Raw genomic sequence first — 20,954 nt, forward strand, 5'->3', positions numbered from 1 at the left:
TATTCACCTTCCCTTGTGGAATAAACAGAACAAATGCTTTCCCCACAGCTATGCAGTCTTGTCTATTAAAAGCTGAAAGTTTTTGAATGTTATCAAATGATTTCTTTGACTTTAGTTTACCATCTCCAGCTTCTTGCATCTCTTCTCCTTCACAGAGCCCACCACTAAGCCTAACTTTTTAACGAGGGAGGATTGGGCCCCTCCATATTACCGTCTTTCTCAGAAACGTTTTTTGAGATACTTAAGGTGGTAGCTAAAGAACTCATACTCCTCACAGACTTTTAATTAAATCCTAGTTTTTGTATTTCTAGGAATGTTTGCAATAATGACTAAGTTAACTGCCATCCTCAAAAGCTGGTGCTACTGTGAAAATGTATTTAAGAGTTACACACTATGGCTCTGACTGAACACGGTTAACAGTTGACGCTGCAGAGCTGCTCACTGAGGTGCTATCAACCAGGTCACTCATAAAGCTCACGTTATCTATAGATCTCAAACTCAAATACACTGAGGTAGAACGAAGTCTAAGTAGCAGAGTTCTTACTGAGATCAACATTTTGTTCATAAAAAAGATATTGTGAATGATCATTTTTGCTTTATTAGAGCTGATTCATAGACAATCAGAAATATATACTGTATGTTATTTATATTTATTACACAAATTGTAAATGTGTATAGAGAGAATATAAACAGAATTAGGGAAGAGAAACATCAACATTAGAAACATGCACCATTGTAGCGTGAGAAATAAATCTGTCTCATATGAGCAAGGTGAAATTATTTTATCAAAATAAACTAGCTGCCTCATCTAGAACTAATACACGTATTTTAAAGTCAGAAGCATTACTGGAAAGTAAATTTAGTGACACCAAATGCTGGAATTAGATGAGTAAGGCATATTACACATAAAACATGATCTTATACTTTCTGTAGTGAACTTACAGATAAAAATCTAACAGACGAATTTTCCTAGAACAGTTTTCCTCATGTCTCTCTGACTTGCATGGACTTGCCAGCAAAGCCAGAAAGAGTTCACAAGAAAGATTCTGGTTGAACAGTAAAAAGATACAAAGCTGGAAAAGGCTGAAGAAACAGTATTTCTATTGGTTACTGGCTGGGTTGAATTTCACTTTATCTGATAGGTTTAACCACAGCTTTCATCTAAAATAGCTGCAAGACACAGGTAAACATATTATCTACTAGAACACGATATCTGCAAAGTTGCTTGACTTGGAGAAAGAAACTTTGCTGAGGCATATTTGGGGTTAGGTGACATCTGTAAGAATTTGGAAAAGAAAGTTCTTATGGAGAAAGATAAAGACTTCAAAAAAAGACACAGAAGAAAGACAGATGCACTTTGAACATACACTGGCACAGGACACCTACAACATGGGATTTGCAGTCAATTTGCTGAGCGCTGGTTGAAAAAAAAATGCTAGTGTGACAGGGAGCTGCGTGATTCCTACTTCTGAACTGGAATAACCTGTGAGACGATACATTTTCAGTATGTGCTTTGATGAAGACTGTTAACATTATTTCTTAAACCTGCAATAAGGCTCTGAAGTGGGGGCGGGGGGGGCAGAAGGGAAGGGAGTTTGTCTTCTGACTGAAGACATTACTGTCCCCAACACTCACACAGCTGATTGTGATACCACCTCACTCAAACACTATTTGGCCTGCTCACATGTTTATACCCTGTTTCACTCAAAATATCCAAATTAACTTGAACAGTTTAACTCATTATTTTCTATCTCAGCTTGTTTTAACTTAGTTGGGTTAGAACATCATATGAGCAACTCAGCTGATGTTCAGGAACAAAAGACACCAGCAGGTTGCACTAACAACACCTAGAGACAGAAAGCTCATCAGGTCATACAGATAGGGCCAGAAGAGAACGTAGCTCCACAGTACAATGTACAAAGGACAACATACAGAGGTCCTGCAGCAGTCCTCTAGTTTAAGACCATAAGAAACGAGCATGCCATGGCTTTACGCATTTGCTGTCTGACCTAAAAGTCAAGAAACCTCACACTAGAAGATTCAGGAGTAAGTGATACTGGTACATCAGTAGATGTTTATTTCAATCATTCGTTCCTTCTATGCAAACATGTTTCAGCACCCATCCGGAACATCATCCTGGCTAGTCAGTAACAGCAACAAGAAAGGCGGAAAGATGTGTGGAAGCAATGATCTCATTTTAAATACTTAGAATTATGACAAAATAATGTCAAAATTACATTAAACTCACTTCATAAAAGGTGTAACATAAATTGTTGTTTTTCTTTACATCCATAAGACTGCTCATCACTTCATCTCCTTACATTACACTGAATTCTTACATGTCTTTCTTCAGAGATGAGTTTTAATTTCCATTACCAATCTCTTTTAAATCTTCACTAAAATTAATTCACAATTCTGCTAGTCAAAAATTACTATTATTTCAAAAGGGACAAACGAAGGACATATGTTCCAAAACTAAATGAAAATAAAAGCTAGTTCCCTCTATGCTGCAAATACATAATAGTATGACATAAAATCACAAGAAACAAGAAGCAAAGGAAGGCACAGTCTCCTCCTTTGCACCTCAAAGGAAACAAGTAAAAAGTTAATACAGTCTGAAGCAGGTTAAAACATATCCGTGATACAATTTCAGGGACAAAAACGACCTCAGACAACAACATCTTTGGGGCTATTACAGTTTCTGTGTTCAGGAACAATGAAATAATCTAAACTTACAAAGTTAGTTTTGTGCCTACAGGAAATGTATAGAATTCACATGATGAAATGCTGTTCCAATAGGCCAAAAACCCTCTTATTCCTAATAAGGAAAATGTTCTGGTGTTTTTTGTCCCTCCTGGGTCCTACAGAATTCTTCCAAGCTTTAATCTGTTCATTTTTTAATTTTTATGTTTAACATTAAATAATTTGAGACAATACTTACATTAGATACCACTGTAATAAAAGCATGTGCTATAAGAAATGGCAGTGTCTCTGGGGTTCCATATTCAAAACAATCCTTCATGAGGGAAAGGCCATTTTTTCCACAAAATAGACAAACATAACGAAGCAAGTGCAATGGTACTTCTACATCCTACAGAAACAAACAAACAAACAAATAAATAAATAAATACTACATCCATTCATATATACAAGGCATTCAAAATAAGACACATTAATACAACTCAAATCTATACAGAAGAGTGAACATGGCTATTTTAGGTTTCTAGGAAATGTGTAGTTAAAAAAAATAAATAGGTAGACTTACATTCATATCACAAAATGCCCCTAATATATTGCTTTCTTGAGCAGAAATATCCTGTTCAAAAAGAAAAACTAAAGTTAGCTAACAGAAGGAATAAAACCTGTATTTGCAGCACAAAACACAACTGACTATTAACAGATATTACAATCAACTAACAGAAATATGAAGAATAGATTTTTAGGAAGCCAGAAGCTCAAGTTTTGCTCAACTTCTACACTGCAAAATTTATTTTTCCAGTTCATAAATTCACCTTTATTAAGCCATAGTTATGAGTACATAAATACACTTAGAGTAGTATTTCAGCAATCACGATTAGCAGATCATTCTTCCATTCTGCCCCTCTGCCACCCCCTTAAGATCACCACATACCACCACCAATTTTTTCCAACAGAAATATTACAAAGGTGGAAGTCTGGCACACTAGCTGCAGACTAGCCTGAGAATTACAAAACCGGATAAATCTAGATAGTTTCTTAATTTAAATGTTTTCATAAAGATAAGTATACCTAAACATCTGAATTTAGACGACCCAATAGACAGTATGTTCTACAGTCCTACATTTAGTGAGATAAAGATTAAACTGTCAAATTACTCGTCTCCATCAGAATGTTAAAATTCTTCAGCTCCAACTACTATATTCTTTTATACATAAGAAAACACCTCTTATAAAGTAAGTGTCTAATACCTTTCAAAGGAGAAATGTAACTAAAAGCGGGTGGGGGGAGGAAATCATATCACCCTGTCAATCTGTTAGCTATTTATTGTGACAAAAAATACATTTTCTGAAAGTACTAAATTGAAAAGGTTTTGGAAAAATAGCTTTTTCTCTTTAATGTTCACATTAGGTACTTGTGGGGCAGCCTAAATCAGGATATACTTTATTAAATTAGTCACACATATTGGATCTATCTTGCATACGGCTGAAGGCAAAAAGGCACTCGTACTATCATAAAATGTGACTGTAAAACCACAACATTGCTATGGATACTTGCAGATAGTTAAAGCACACATTCTTCTCCTTTCCTTCTCTCCACGGCAAACACTTAGTTCTCATACTCCCAAATCAAATATAAGTTAAACACAGTTAATTCAAGTAAATTTACCTGAATCTATATCAAATACCTCCATAGCAGTATGCTTCTTAAAATCATACCACAGGTTGGTGGAGGTAAGAGATGTCAGGTGGATTAAGTATGACATATTCTTCATTATTCAAAATGTTCATATTACATCTAAGCACTTATTTTTCTTTTTTTTTTTCTGTTGAACTCCAAGTCATGCCTAAACTTGTGATAGTCTAACAGTTATTTTTAAATCATCTTTGAAGCCAGTAGGTGATACGCTTTCAAGTTCTCAGCAACAAGAAAAGGTGTTCAGTGCTCTGCTCATGAAAACAGCAGAAAGAGCGGGAGAAACTTCATCAGTTTTCTTGATTAGAAGAGACTTATTGCTGACTGAAATACAGTTCTTGGAATACAAAAGTGAAAAGCTCATGGAGATACGTTACATCAATCTTGCAAATTTTGCTAGATCATGCGGTATTTGAGACACATAACCCAGAAATGTGAATTCTGTATTTGCAGATGTAAAACAGGACAGCTGGAGACCTGGCATTCCTGAAGACCAACTTTACAGCCAAGCAAGAAAGAAAATTCCTCCTCAGAGTCTAATATGGCATTTAAAAAGTAATAAATAAATAAATAAATAAATACCCACCCACAGATGAAACATACTAGTTGACAGCTGAGGTCTGGCAAGGACACTGTCATGGAGGAGGGAACTTAACTAAGGGCAACTTCCATGAAAAGATAGTTGAAAATGAGAACCAGAGATGGCAACATGCCAAAGCAGCACGAGACTATAGATATCTAAACAACCGACTGCTCCCCTTCATTTTATACTCTTTCATGAGCTGTTAAACAGTTGCTAACTTTCCTAAGATTTATTATTCATTCCTGCCTAGAGAGATTTTAGGAGAGTGCAAAGTTCCAGAGCACACTATATGTTGGTGCTCCTTCCTCTACAGGATTTTAAGCATCCTTCATTTCTTAGAAGTTTGTTTTTCCTCTCAAATACCCATTCTAGAGATTAAATGGGCTGCATTTAATCTCTCTCTCTCTTTGGGCACCAAAAACAGTGGCAGATGACAACAGAAGCAAAGTGTCTTTCCAGATATTATCATCACAGGAGTTTGATTCTTCAATGTTTTTGGTCCTCTAGTTAGGTTGCCCTCTAACTGACTGCAAACAATTGCGCTGTTCTGGAACGTCAAGATTAGCAGAAAATCATCCTTCATTAGGCTTCCAAACACTATCAGAAAAGTTGAGACAAACATTCTGTTTATACAGATTGATAATCATTTTACTTGAGTCACAACTAGAAACTTGTGCATTCTCAGGTGTACCTTTCTAGTAAGAAACATATGCTTGATTTACTTTTACAGATACAGTTTCACAGTCCTCAAATCCAGTATATTTCTATGACACTTCTGCCTCCTGCAAGGCCATGTTCACTTTGCTGTCTGAACCCAACAGTTCAAGGTAGCTTCGGTTATCAGAGGCACATCTCCCCTTCCATTGTCTTTGCCTTCTCACTTTAAAATTAGAAGAGTCACAAGAAAACTACCATAGACCAAAAAATGTGTAAGGGACAAAAATAATTATTGATTCGTATCATTTAAGGACTTTTAAGGTCTATAGTAGGGTCATACACAAGCAAATATCCTTTTCTCTCATTTTGCTGTTATTTTTGGCCCAACTGTGATCTCCTAACATAGGAAAAAATACTACTTTAATGTTTTTTCCTCCATTAGATGGTCAAGAGTGACTCTGGTAAGCACCTAGGTAAGAGGATCAGACTTCAAATTTTGTCTTCTGTCTGCTGTCATTAAGAACAAAATAAAGTTTTGGAGGTGTGCACAGAGCAAAGACTTAATTGCCACCAGAAGATAATACTGTGTGTGAAAGCCTCACAGCTGTCATTTTTAAATGACAGCCTAGTTGGACAGTTCTAGACAAAATATATGAAACCTTGCTAGAGGTGATGACTCAATAAAATTGTGCAAATTCATCTCAGGAATCTGGAAAAAGCAATTTATGAACTCAGTAAGAGTTAAAATTAGAGTTTATTTTGTATCAGAAAACTTTCCATGTTCCAGGGCAAAGGAAATGCTTCGTGGGGGAGCTTACTCTTTACACTTCTACAATTTCTCCTAACAACTTCTTGGTGGTAGATTTGGTCTGTTCAGGAATGCATTTAGCTTACAGGTATAGACAGCACACTTCAGACAAGGTTTTTTGTTTTATGCTTTCTTGAGGACTGAGTCCAAGTATGATCAAAAACAAACAAAAAAAAAACAACAAAAAAAAAAAAAAACCAAAAAAAACACACACACCATTCTGGCTAGTATGCATCTTAGACTGAAATCCAAAATTAGGTTTTGAACCACAGTAAATGAGTTATTCATGGTAGTAGAAAGTTTTATGACATTAAAATAGCTAACATAACTACTTTACAGAAACAGTACACCAGGGCTTCCTAAATATAGAAGATCTCAGTTTGTGAGAAAAATGTTGTATTTTTTTTTACTATACCTAATGAATAAATGTATTTAATAATTCAAATTATCGACAAATCAGTCCTACTGTCTAAAGTGACAGTTAATCACAATACAGCAATTTACTGCAAATTTGTGGCCAAATCATTTTAGGGTCTGCATATCAACTGAAAAAAGAAATCCCACCACGCATTTCTGAGATTTTTTTTTATCTTTTTCTTTTTATCATTTGAAAGTTAAATTTAAAATAGAAAAAAAAGTTTCCTTTAAAAGAAGTGTTCTGTTCACACACAGAAAAGACGTTCCAAAACTGTTCATAGCATGTTTCTATGAAGCTAGTTTCTGTAAACGTCCCGCAAGAGCACAAAAGCTAAATCACTTAAGCAGTCATTGATTTTTTTTTAAAAAAAATGACAAGATAGACCTACTCTCTACAATTTCTACTTGCAAAGGCTGAACTGTAGATTTATATACATATGATGAAAGTTTAAAAGGAATTAGGCAGGCCAAAATGAAGGCTGGGTAACCTGAAATCCACAAACACTAACTTTGCCTCATTTTTCTCTGAAATCCACAAATTCTGACTTTGTGTAATTTTTCTATATACATGTAGTTAAAACAGTCTATGTTAAAACAGTCTATGTTAATTTATGCTCATGTATCTTGGTAGAAGACAAGAGACCAGATCTAGCCCACCAAAAGAACTCCTATGCCACTTATCTTTCCATATAATAGGTTAGCTAATTTATTGGCAGTCACAGCAGGATTGTACATGTAACAAAGAAATGGAGTATGACTTTATGTCTTTTCAGTTTGGTTTGAAGTTTAAAAAGCAAGCTTAACTACTCAGAGCTCCAACAGACTCTGAAATCCAAAAAATGAATAATGTAAATAAAAAAAGACTGTTTGGAATAATTGTAGTATATTCCATTCTGTGACTTCCTCAAATATTTGTTGGGTAGAATGTTTCTTCCTATAGCTAAGCATATCTCTTTCTTTGCATACAATATTATGCAAGAATTGTTTATTAATAGAATATCACAAGTTGAATGAAAACCCAACCTTTCCAAGAACTACACTGTTTCAACTAGAAAATGCTAATACTACAGTATTTATTTCTGAAACCGTGAATTGAACATTTGCAGGAGTTTTGAAAGTGATGTTTTCTCAGAAGAAAATATGGAAAATGTGAATGGCAGTAATAACAAATATCACAGAGAAAAAAAAATCAGCATCACAGCACAAAGTTACATTTGTAGAGCTCAGTTATTCCAGTGAATTAAAAAGCTGTTCTAACAAGAAAGTTTGGTCTTGCAGAAAGTTTAGTTTATGTATCTTTGCTTCTAGAACCATTGATTTTAATTAAAAGAAATTAATAAACTATTAATGCGTTACCTTCTGGAAGAAAGGCTTCGCTATAGTCCCCTTTTTGCCTTCCTGTTATTTAAACAGTACAACAATTCAGTGTACAGTTCCATCCAACACTTATCAATATATTACCTATAACAATTAAGCATATTTTAAAGAAAGTGTAAGAGTATGTGTCATTTAAAAAAAAATATCTCTGACAAGTTCTATTGAAGTCAACAGGAGAGCTGAATTTGCCCATCCTGTTTGAAAGCAACTATCAAACACACACAGTCTACTCATTAATAAAAACAAATAACCTTTCACAAAATAATTAAATATACACATAAAGATGAGATATACCTCTATTGTGGGATGAGTATTATGCTTATAAGCAGTGTACAGTGGAAACTGAATCTGAAAGATTTTTGCCACACACAGCAACAGTTTTTCCTTCTCATCAGTGCTCCATAAGCTAAAAGCATCAGTGTTCTTTGCAGACTCCTCCTCTGTCAGGATACAAGTTCTTGTAGAATCTAATTTTTTCTCTATAGATTTTTGCCGTTCTCCATTTTCTTCTTCATGAGACTCTCTTTCTACATTCAGGGGCTCATCAGCTTGATTGTTCTGATCTTGCCATGTTGAATCTATATTAATAGTGCAATGTTTACAGAGCTGGTCCCGCAGAGCTTGAACTTGAGCAATCACTAAGTTAATAAGCGCACATACTACTTGGTTAAAGATCTCCAAATGCTTATACTCCTTGAAACAGCACAGACATTGTCTGTAAGAAAACAGAATTAAAAAAAAAAATCAAAATTAAAATTTCTGAAGTAGCTAAAGCCAGAATAGCTAGAATGATAATCTCATGAAGACTGGTTCAATAATGAGCTAATAAGGGGAAAGAAAGGACAAATTTGAATATTAAAGCAACTGACCAAAAGGAAGTTTCACGTTAAAACATTTTCAACAACAAAATATGTGACAGAGTCATAAAAGCAAGGAAATTCAAATGAAAGAGACTCTAAACAACAGCTAATTAGAGTCACAAAGATTTCCTTAAACCCTATGAACATCCCATTATTTCCAAACGCTCACCGAAAACTGTGAAGTCCCTGTTATCATTCAGCAGCTGCCACTGTGACTAAAATATAAAAAAGGATGAGTCTGGCATCTTAGGGGCAAGGTCACTGTACTACTGGTGAAGCAGTGTTCTTGAGTATGCTCCTGAATCCCTTTCCTCATCTCTCTATCAATAGCATCACAATAAACCACCTGACATGCTTGTCAGCTGTGTAGGAAATCATCAGTTTTTTTTAAACCAACAGGGCTACAAAACAGTTTTATTTTTGTGTTTAAGAATTGATTGCTTTCTTTACCTACATTTGGAGAGAAACCCTATGTACACTAGCACCCTTTGCTTGTATGTGAAAGGGCAGTATCAACACTGCCTTCATTACTTTCACTTTGAAGATTCAGAGAATATTCCTGACTATCTACTCATGTATTGCAAAGTGAAAAGAACAAAGGGAGAACTACACATCATTCCTCTAGCAAAATAATGACATGATTAAAAGAAATTCAATCATCAAGTTAGAAAACTGTATTATAGCTCTAGTTACAGGCAAGGACAGATGGTCATGCCAAAGATATACTGTGTGCATAAACACCCAAGGCAGATACCCTCGACCCTGTCATCTGGGAGTATTTGCTTCTTTCACACAAACAGGGCAATTCCCTCACTGAAAAAAAATTGAAGGATATTTCCCTAGAAGAACCTAAATCCTGAAAGGTCTTCTACAGAAGAAAGTAATCAGTTAACAAAGGGGCCTCAACAAACAGTATATTAAAAGTTACATGCTTGTGAAAATCTTTGAGGTGGATTCAGCCCTTTCTCACTCAAATTCTGCTAGACAAAGTAACTGAAGTTGGAGCTGCAAACTCAGCACACCCACCGAAGTGCTCTTCCACTGTTCTCAAAATTTCAAGGAAGAGCCTAAAATAAAGCCAACTTTACTTGCAACAGCCTCTGCTGTATCAAGTAAAAGGCAAGACTCCCAGGGAAAAACAAACATACAGAAATCCATCTCAAAGAACTTCCACTTCAAGTAAATATCCTTTACTGGATTCAGTATCGTACAGCATGACAGTGGACTGATTTCTTTGTATTTCATCCAGGTGTCTGCATGTACCTGTTTCTTCCACATTTGTATTTAAACTGGTAGCATCTTGCAGTAGAGACTTTTTTCCCGTTGCATCTGTACGGCATGGAGCACAATGGACTCTAGTCCATGACTAGGGTTCTCAGGTACTACAGTAATATAAAAATAAACATACCCATTTCTGAAAGAAATTAGCAGGCAGGATATAGGGCAATAAGTCATCAGTGAGAGGTAATTACAAAACTCCTCTACAAAACAGCATTTAAGCTAGAAATTGGGCTTAATAAATAATTGGTAAGAAAAGATGATAAAACTCACAACTGCAGATTTTAAATAACAAAATGTCTACAACAGGTAAAGGATGCTGCCTTTTTGACAGAATGCAAACTTATACCCTTGAGCTGCAGTATTTAAAATATACACTTCTTGAATACATAATCTAATTTAACGAAAAAAGCTCTGAAGATAATACTCAGTATTCTCTAATTGCAGGATAGAGAGAGTGATGGAAGCACTTAAAACCTTTTCTTCCAGGTATACAGCAAGAAAAGTTATTCTAATATCCCACATGTGAAGTATGACCTCACCTCTTTAAAAACAGATTCTTGTGATTTAACGGTAAATGTATTTTCACATAAACAAATGGAACAACAAATTGTAGGCAAAAACAACAGGTACATTCCTGGCATCTCCAAGGCATTTATCCTTGGAGAACCTATGTACAACAGGTTCTTTATTTGTGCTTACAATTTACCACCTCTTCTGACTGTAGCAAGTTATTCTCAATAATCATAAAAACCTAAAGCCTGCTGAACACTTTTCACATACCTGTATTTGAATGCTAATAAATACTGAAGAATTCTCCATGGGGCAAAGGTATATTATTCAAGATGAAAGTATTTGCAAAGTTTCTATATAAATTTTCATACACTCAAATGTGTCTACAGGAAAAAGAGCTCCATTCAAATCAAAAATAACAAGCTATTAAAAAAAATGAACATGCTACAAACATGTCTTCTTTGAAGATATGAGAATTCCTAGAAGGAAACTGAAACGGAAGCACTACATGAAGATGGAAACAAAGTGTCCTTCAGGCTGATCTGCCAATTGATCTTCTGAAGGTAGATATTTAGACTATAGAAAGGAATTCTTAAGGCAGGCCTCAAACAAAGCAATATGAAAAATCCTCTAAAGCTCATTTGGAAGAGCAGAAAAGGGATATGAGACATTTAAAGTAAAACTCCTTCCCATGGCATCTTCTCCAACTTCCACTTTGACTAGGTTAAGGAGTATTTTCCATACCCTCTTGTAATCTGAAGCCCTATGATGTAAGGAAGGTTAAAAAACACACACACACACACACACACACAAACTTGAAGAAAAGGAACAGTTAAATGTTATTTAATATTTATCTTTTCTTTAGGTTGCATTTATAATGTTATAGCCCTGAACAAAACAAATCTTTAAACAGAGCTTGATCCTGTTTGCAACTTTTCTCTAACAAACTTGATCTGTCAAGGAACAACAGGATTCTAGTTTCAGTTGCTGCTTATGATCACAATTTAAAATTTCTTCCACATCAAATACAGTATTGCAGAAGACGATGAATAAAACAAGCTTCTTTGGGTAGAACGTAATGAGGAAGAGGAGTCTGCTACCACAGGCACCTAAAACATGGCATGCCCTGCTTTTATTTGGAGGTTAAAATACCAGAAATACCTATCAGCAATTAAACTAACTGCTTGGGGGGAGGGGGGCATGGGAGGAGGAATAGGAAGATTTCCCAAATCAACAACTGGCTACGTCATTGGTGTCAGCAACAGGGTTTTGGATTCTATGACCATGGAACATGGTTTGAAGGCCAACAACTGGTGGGGAGAGACAGGATTCATCTCACCAAGCAGGGCACATTTGCCTTTGCAAACAGGTTGGCCAGCCTAGTAAAGAGGGCTTCAAACTAGGTGTGTGTGTGGAGGGGGGGTCATACAGACAGGGTAGACAACAAAACACAATTTGGGTTGGGGGGCCTCCAATGGGTGCATGCAGCTGAGGATGTGCATTTGGGACACGGATATGGGTGACCCCCATACAGCCTTCCTGGGAAACCTGCAGGCATGACCACCTCTCTGAAATGCCTGTACACCAAAGCATGCAGCATGGGGAACAAACAGGAGGAGCTGGAGATCTGTGCGCGATCACAGGGCCATGATCTCATTGCAGTCACAGAGACATGGTGGGATAGCTCTCATGACTGGAATGCTGCCATGGATGGCTCTGTGCTTTTTAGGAGAGACAGGCCAGGAAGGCGAGGTGGTGGAGTTGCTCTTTATGTGAGAGAGCAGCTGGAATGCATCTAGGTCTGCCTGGGGTGGGGAGCAGGAGGAGGCAGTTGAGAGCTTATGGGCAAAGATCAAAGGGCAGGCTAGCATGGGGGACACTGTTGTGGGTGTCTACTACAGGCCACCTGACCAGGAAGAGAAAGTTGATGAGGCCTTCTATAGACAGCTGGAAGTAGCCTCACGAACACAGGCCCTGGTTCTCCTGGGGGACTTCAACCACCCTGACATCTGCTGGAGGGACTACACAGCAAGGCACAAACAGTCCAGGAGGCTCCTGCAATGCATTGATGATAACTTCTTGTCACAAATGGTGGAGGAGCCTATGAAGGAGGGTATCCTGCTGGACCTTGTCCTTACCAACAGAGAGGGACTGGTTAGAGATGTGAAGGTTGAGGGCAGCCTTGGCTGCAGTGACCACGAGATGGTGGAGTTCAGGATCCTGCAGGAAAGAACTAAGGCAACAAGCAGGACTGCAACCCTGGACTTCAGCAGAGCGGACTTTGGGCTCTTCAGAGACCTAATTGGAGGAGTCTCATGGGTTAAGGCCCTAGAAGGAAGGGGGGTCCAGGAGAGCTGGCTAGTATTCAAGCAGCACTTCCTCCAAGCTCGAGAGCGGTGCATGCCTATGAGTAAGAAGTGCAGCAAAGGGGGCAGGAGACCTGCCTGGGTGAGCAAGGAGCTCCTGGCCAAATTCAGACAGAAGAAGAAAGTACACAGACTGTGGAAGAGGGGACAGGCTACTTGGGAGAATTACAGGAATGCAGCCAGAGTATGTAGAGATGCTGCGAGGAAGGCTACGGCCCAGCTGGAATTGAGTCTGGCAAGGGATGTCAAGGGCAACAGGAAGGGCTTCTTCAAATACATCAGCAGCAAGAGGAGGACTGGGGAAAATGTGGGCCCACTGCTGGATGGGGCAGGGGCCCTGGTGACAAGGGATACAAAGAAGACAGAATTACTGAATGCTGCCTTTGCTTCAGTCTTCACTGCTAAGGGCAGCCCTCAGGAATCCTGCAACCTGGACGTGAGGGAGAAAGTCTGGAGAAGGGAAGACTTTCCTTTGGTTGAGGAGGATAGGATTAGAGACCTTCTGGGCAAGCTTGACATCCACAAATCCATGGGCCCAGATGGGTACTGAGGGATCTGGCTGATGTTGTTGCCAGGCTGCTCTCCATCATCTTTGAAAGGTCCTGGAGAACTGGAGAGGTGCCTGAGGACTGGAAGAAAGCCAATGTCACTCCTGTCTTACAAAAGGGTCAACAAGGAGGACCCAGGCAACTATAGGCCAGTCAGCCTCACCTCCATCCCTGCAACGGTGATGGAACAGCTCATTCTGGATGTCATCTCCAGACATACGGAGGAAAAGAAGGTAATCAGGAGTAGCCAGCATGGATTCACCAAGGGGAAATCATGCTTAACCAATCTGATAGCCTTCTCTGATGGAATGACTGGCCGGGTAGATGAGGGGAGAGCAGTGGAAGTTGTGCACCTTGACTTCAGCAAGGCTTTTGACACTGTCTCCCATAAAATCCTCCTAGAGAAGCTCAGGAAGTGTGGGTTAGACGAGTGGACAATGAGGTGGATTGAGAACTGGCTGAAAGGAAGAGCTCAGAGGGTCATCATCAGTGGCGTGGAGTCTAGTTGGAGGCCTGTGGCTAGTGGAGTTCCCCAGGGCTCAGGACTGGGTCCCCATCCTGTTCAACTTCTTCATCAGTGACCTGGATGAGGGGACAGAGTGCCTCCTCAGCAATTTTGCGGATGATACCAAGCTGAGAGGAGTGGCTGACACACCTGAGGGCTGTGCTGCCATTCAGAGAGACCTGGATAGGCTGGAGAGCTGGGCAGAGAGGAACCTCATGAAGTTCAACAAGGGCAAGTGGAGAGTCCTGCACCTAGGGAAAAATAACCCTCGGCACCAGTACAAGCTGGGGGCTGACCTTCTGGAGAGCAGCTCTGCAGAGAAAGACCTGGGAGTGCTGGTGGATGGCGAATTGATCACGAGCTAGCAATGTGCCCTTGTGGCCAAGAAGGCCAATGGTCTCCTGGGCTGCATTGGGAAGACTGTTGCCAGTAGGTCAAGAGAGGTGATCCTGCCCCTCTACTCAGCCCTGGGGAGGCCTCATCTCGAGTACTGTGTCCAGTTCTAGGCTCCCCAGTACAAGAGAGACATGGAGCTACTGGAGAGAGCCCAGCATAGGGCTGAGATGATCAGAGGGCTGGAGCACCTTCCATATGAGGAATGGCTGCGAGAGCTGGGCCTGTTTAGCCTGGGGAAGAGAAGACTGAGGGGGGATCTTATCAATGTGTATATGTACCTGAAGGGAGGGTGTCAAGGGGACAGGGACAAACTCTTTTCAGTTGTCCCATGCGACAGGACAAGAGGCAATGGGCAGAAACTGAACCACAGGCAGTTCCACGTGACGTGAGGGGGAATTTCTTCACTGTGAGAGTGACAGAGCACTGGAACAGGTTGCCCAGAGAGGTAGTGGAGTCTCCTTCTCTGGAGATATTCAAGGCCGCCTGGATGCGATCCTGTCTAACCTGCTCTAGGTGACCCTGCGGAGCGGGGAGGTTGGACTAGTTGATCTCCAGAGGTCCCTTCCAACCTTACTGATTCTATGATTCTATGACTCCACTGAGGACAACTCTTCTGTTTTCAGGCACAACAGAGCCAAGGATATCCTAGGCAACACACACACACACACACACACAGACACACACTCTCTCTCTCTCTCTCTTTCTCCAATAGTGGCAAACAAGGAATGGCTGCGGAAGAACACGAGATTTGTGTAAGTGGATAGAGACACTTCCTTAATTACTGAGAGTTAGAAAGAATAATCTGTAGTTCAGGGACTTTAAGAGCAAGAGATATACTAAGCAGCTCTCAAACTTTTCCTTTAAAAACTTCTCCAATTGTTTCTTGAACTCACACAACCCTCAGAGTGGCCCACGGCAAAGGAGTTCTGTAACTCAGCTACATCATGCCACCTGCTACATTAATTTGATTCTTCCTAATTCTTGTATTGGAAAGGACAGCAAATAACTCCTTAAGTATTTACTGAGTGAAGCTGCTGATCTTGCAGATCCTTAACATATTTCTCCCTCCACTGTCTTTAAGATCTAAAAGATCTTAAAATTCTTTAAAATTTAAAAGTCTACTTCATTTTTTCTTGTGAAGAATTCATTCCAGATGTTTATTTACTTTCTGCACTACTGTATGATTTCTGAAAGGAGGGCACTTGAATTGTAAGAACTATACAGAATGTGGATATAACCTGGATTTATATAGGACATTATGTTTTTCAATTCGTTCTCTATGCTTTTCCTAATAGGCTTCAGTTTGGTTCTGCAACTACTGTTGAACAGTGAATTTCAAATATCTATACTGTAAATTATTTCTAAAATCTAATATCCATAAAATTCCTTGCAATGCTGCTGCTAGACACCAACAAATGGGGAAAAAATCCATATTGGTAAAGAATAAAATAATACTAGTAATCTAAATAATGTGCCAATAATTTGCTTTATCAGATTAATTGTTATGGGGTACCATTGTTCCTCATCTTGAGCCACAGTATTAGGACACTGAGAAAAACTTAATATTCAGTTTGTTTAATTCTCCTTCCCCCCAACCCTCAAAAGGAAGCCAGAAAAAAAAAAATCATGTTAAAATAGCAGCATACATTACTTGTCATTGTAATTGAGTCGTTTACTACTACAGGTTTTTTATTTCTACAATACCTAGAATAGTAGCCACATTCAAAACATGCTTTGTCCCACACACACTGCATAACATAACATTTGCACTTACAGTGGTATTCTTTACCCTCCAAACATTACTTAGCTACACAACATGCCCACTTTAATTTACTCTACTTTAAAAAGTGCAGTCTACTGTTGAGATCCAGTATCATCAAACTCTTTATAAAAATACCTTTGCGTCCAGGAATTGATGTAAGCAAATATCTTGAGCGCATGTTCTTTTCTGAGCTGCAATCCATCACCACCTTCAATGTCAGATACTGAAGAAAAATAAAAACATATTAGCAGCAAAATAGTGTACAATTGTTGTATTTTAAATAAAATTTATCTTTGCTATTTGGGTAAAATGAAAAAGCATAGCATGAAAAATTAAAAAATCCGCTTTGCAATAATAAAAAAATTGGCAGTTAAGTTACAGTAACTTCATTGCAAAGGTTTTTCGGCATGAAAATGCCTAACATCCAAGTAAATGACCTTTTGATATTGCAAACAGAAGTCTTCAGCCCAAAATCTATGTATTTTTTGCTGTCATTAAATAGAGAGGAGACTTGGACACAACTCTGAAATGAAAACATCTTGGATTCTGCTGCGAAAATCAGTGATTCAGAATAGTTCCTTCTTATCTCTATCTCATACTCAAACGAGTTAACATCAAACTCTTCAACCACACAAAACAAAACTTTTATAAATCACAAAAGATGTTTCTGGAGACAATCATTTTTAACTGGACAAGGCTACAAGCTATACTGTGGAAATAATATTTTCCTGTTCCTTATAAATAAACTTTGATTAAAAATAGCTCATTCCTTATTAGGTAGCTGCAAGGTGCAGGGAAGTGTTTCGGAAATGGATGCACAGAAAAAAAGCTTTTAAATCTATAAAAGAATCTAAATAGCTGAATTCATGGGAGACCTGAGCATGAAGTCTCCTCATAAGTTTCACCGGGAGCTAACAATCTGTGAACACTTTTGTATATGAAGTTTCTTCAATAATTTTACTCATCATCCAGCTTTATTTATTCATTTATTTTTTAAGAGTCTGAATTTTGAGATGACCATGAGACCTCAACTTGCTTTTTCTAACCAGATGAACCCTGAAAAAAATGTATCAAGATAACAACAGATGCTATACATGTAGCATAAATGTCTGAAATAACTTTACATTTAAGTCCCTAATTACTACTTTAAACATAGACATGTGTCTACTGGTACTTAGTACTAACAAATCACCAGCTGGCAGTAAGGATAAGCATTTACCACATGTATCAGAGTCAGAAATCAGAACAGCTATATTGCGAAATCCAAACCCAAATATTTCAATGAGATATTATTGACTGTCTGATTTTCATCAAAAAAAACACAGAACCAAACTCTAAGTCAAACATCAATTCACATCTGCATTTACACATCAGTGTATATATTAGAACACTGAATTTTGCCCATTGGTTAGATTTCTTTCTCCAACTACCAATGTACAATTCTCATTTCCTCCTTATCCTAAATTTCTGCAGAGTTCTACAACTATCTAATTGCAATATAAGTTGAGAACTCAGGGCTTTTTTTGTGTGTTCCTTTCTTTTATAATATAAAAGAAACTTAAATATTCACTTCCAGATTTCACAGAAAATTTCAAATATTACATGGTTACACAGCTACTTCAGAAGCAAGCTCTGTAAGAAAGGTTCCCTAAAGGGAACAAGCTTTCCAGAACCTCCTACCTTAATCCCTTTTCTAACTTCAGCCCAACAAGGCCCTAGGTGATCTATCAATATGAGTTACCAAAAACTAAAGGTAATCAAATTCTGCTGGCACAGACCAGGAAGTAAATTGGAGAGAAATATCACTCCAGGGATTAATCACATAAAACAAACACTGATGTCTTCTTTGAAATACAATACATATATGTGTGCATATGTAACATCCATATTTATATATATGCACACACATACATAAAATACCACACACACAAAAAGCAAGTCTCTCAAAAGGATACTATCAAACTTTAGAAATCACTTTTCTGTCTCACCCTTAGTAGGGCTTAAAGATCCCCAGTGCTCCTGGAGAAAGTACAAACTGACAAACAGACTCAAAGATGGACATCACTTGAAACTGCTTTTTATTATAAACAGGACAAATTACTGTAACACTCGACTCTCTTAAGGTGAAAGCACAGTGCTGAAGAAACCCAACAGCTATGACAAACAATTTAGGTTATGTTTGCCACAGAAGAAAGATCCTCAACCATACATAGTGTATCCAAAAAGCTTGCACAGCACAAAACACACATAATACTCTTACAAAGTTTTCACAAAACTGAGAACTTCATTGCATTAAGATGAATTCTTTCAAACTTGGCACAAAAACTCGTTAACCATAACTTAGTACCAGGGAACCTAATTCTAAGTTGGATGATTTTGCACACACATTTCTAAATTTATAAAGTTTGCCTCTTCCTCATATCTCCCCACTTTAAAATACACCTTCTGAAAAGTACAGCAGTAACTCCTGATTTCTAGAGCAGGCTTATTCACTGCAATATTTTGAAAGGCTCTCAAATTTCCCTCTATAAATTTCAGTATAATTTCTTAATTTTAAGTAAATTGCCCCCAAAAAGTAGCAGCTGTAATTGCCACCTAAAGCGCACATACTCCAGAAGTTAAGGAAATACTGAAGTTTATGGCCCCGTGTAACAAAATAGAAAGGGGTATGTGCTAGTTGGAGAAACCTGTTATTTCCCTGTTTATACATTCCATATTCCACACACGGACCAACTTTAATTGGTCTTATTTAGTAATGACTAAATAACACAGTGACTGAATACATGTGTCTTTTTTTTTTTTTTTTTTGTACCTAAAAGTACTTCTGATCTTTTCTCTAAGAGTACTCAAAAAGCTCAACACAGGAGCAACCACATTGAGGTTGCAGTTTCCACACCAACTTAAGTTGATCTAAATCTGTGCTACAACTAAAGTCATGTTACAACTAGTCACATTAGAGATGCCTTCCTTAATTTACACTCTTGAGCTGTCTTCCTTCTCAACTTTCTTCTCCTCATTTGAATTGCTCTAGTCATTTCTTCTCAGTTAAAGCCTCATAGACCTTCTCATCCCCCACTCCTTCCTTCTCGCTCTTACTTTGTCTCCAAAACACCTTTTCCCTGCTCTGGGTACACTTTCATGATCAACCTCACCTAGCTCAAGCACACACTAACAGCAGCAGTCTCATCTGTAGCTGTAGGTTGCAACAACTCCCAACAGTCACGAGCGTTCCTGTAGGAGCCCAGAGAGGCAGACCAGGAAACTGAACTACTGAGCTGATTCCATTTACCAGTCTAGCAGTAAACTCTCTCTCTCTTTTATTTTTTTTTTTTTTTTTGGCTGGCTTGGCAAGCCACTGAATATTCAGTGGCAAGTATGTAAATCAGGAGGGGCTGGGAAAAAACGTGGGAGGTGCGCGAAGCTGAGAGAAGTAATCATCTTTGCAGGGATGGAAAACAAGCTTGGCTCACTCCATCTGCTGTAACTTCACCCTAATATTACTCATCTACAAGCAAAGAAACTGAAGATACTGCTGCTATCAGTGTAGCAAAAACAGAACTCTGTAGGCTAGATCCATATTGAGGCAAAACTAATCAGCAGAAAGTATAAAGACTAGTAGGCAAATTCTAGCTATTTTCTACAAATATGATGTCCTTTTACACCCTTGCAATGTTTCAATTCACTGACTCTATAGTAAGTTAGTTGAGATGCTTCTTTTGTCATCACAACATTATGCAAGAATGATCCAACCTGCTTAACTGACCCAACATAATTATTAACTGCTTGATCTCTTTTACTATCTTCTAGTGCATATATTTTCAGAGATTTCTTTTTACAATCAAACATACTTAAAATGTAATGGTTTATTAAAGTAGCTGATGAAGCCAAAAACACATAAGGGTAAAACTTTAAAATGTTTCAGGAAAAGAAAATGAATTACCTCACTGTCATTCCCCATTTTACTTGGCCTGCCTGAAATGAAAAACTGAGTGATATACACCCAGTCATCCACAAAAGGGTGATTAGCTAGCTACGTGTGTTATTGCGCTAGAAACAACATGATCTCCCAAGCTAAGAAGAAGAATATTAATAAAGTTACTAGAACTAGAGAATGACAGAAGATGAGAAAACCGTAAGTCAGCTGCAAAGAAAGGGACAATATAATTTCAACTGTGAACCACTGAAGCTCAGATCCTAAGTGCGTTTTTAGCAAGAACTTCAGAGCTAGAGGAACAGGCTGTAATTAGACCTCAAGGACAACTATCACGCTAGACTTACAAGGAATATCTTATATCCAAAGGTCACTTATCACACTAAGTACAATCAAATGGCAAGTAAAAATAGTCAGTTTAAAAAGTATGTTCTCTACTTTTAGAAAAATAAATTAGTAAAAAAAAGTAAACAATAGAGAACTATTTTTGTTAACATGTAAAAGTGTAATTTTTACATATTCAAAAATGTAATGACGAAGGTCACATAGATTTTGCTCCCT

The 20,954-nt window shown here is 38.0% G+C and overlaps 1 protein-coding gene across 5 annotated transcripts in view; it reads right to left on the reverse strand.

The window, feature by feature from the left end:
• USP34 (ubiquitin specific peptidase 34) overlaps nucleotides 1-20,954 on the reverse strand; it is a 148,399-nt gene that overhangs the window by 112,995 nt on the left and 14,450 nt on the right. For all 5 annotated transcript variants that reach the window (XM_062571517.1, XM_062571518.1, XM_062571519.1 and 2 more), the window contains exons 2-5: nucleotides 16,598-16,685; nucleotides 8,529-8,949; nucleotides 3,266-3,316; nucleotides 2,942-3,091 (exon numbers count right to left, since the gene is read on the reverse strand). In XM_062571517.1, coding sequence (XP_062427501.1) covers nucleotides 2,942-3,091; nucleotides 3,266-3,316; nucleotides 8,529-8,949; nucleotides 16,598-16,685 — 710 coding nt within the window. The remainder of the gene's footprint in view (nucleotides 1-2,941; nucleotides 3,092-3,265; nucleotides 3,317-8,528; nucleotides 8,950-16,597; nucleotides 16,686-20,954) is intronic.

Source organism: Rhea pennata, chromosome 3, assembly GCF_028389875.1.
Source record: "Rhea pennata isolate bPtePen1 chromosome 3, bPtePen1.pri, whole genome shotgun sequence".
NCBI classification, from domain to species: domain Eukaryota; kingdom Metazoa; phylum Chordata; class Aves; order Rheiformes; family Rheidae; genus Rhea; species Rhea pennata.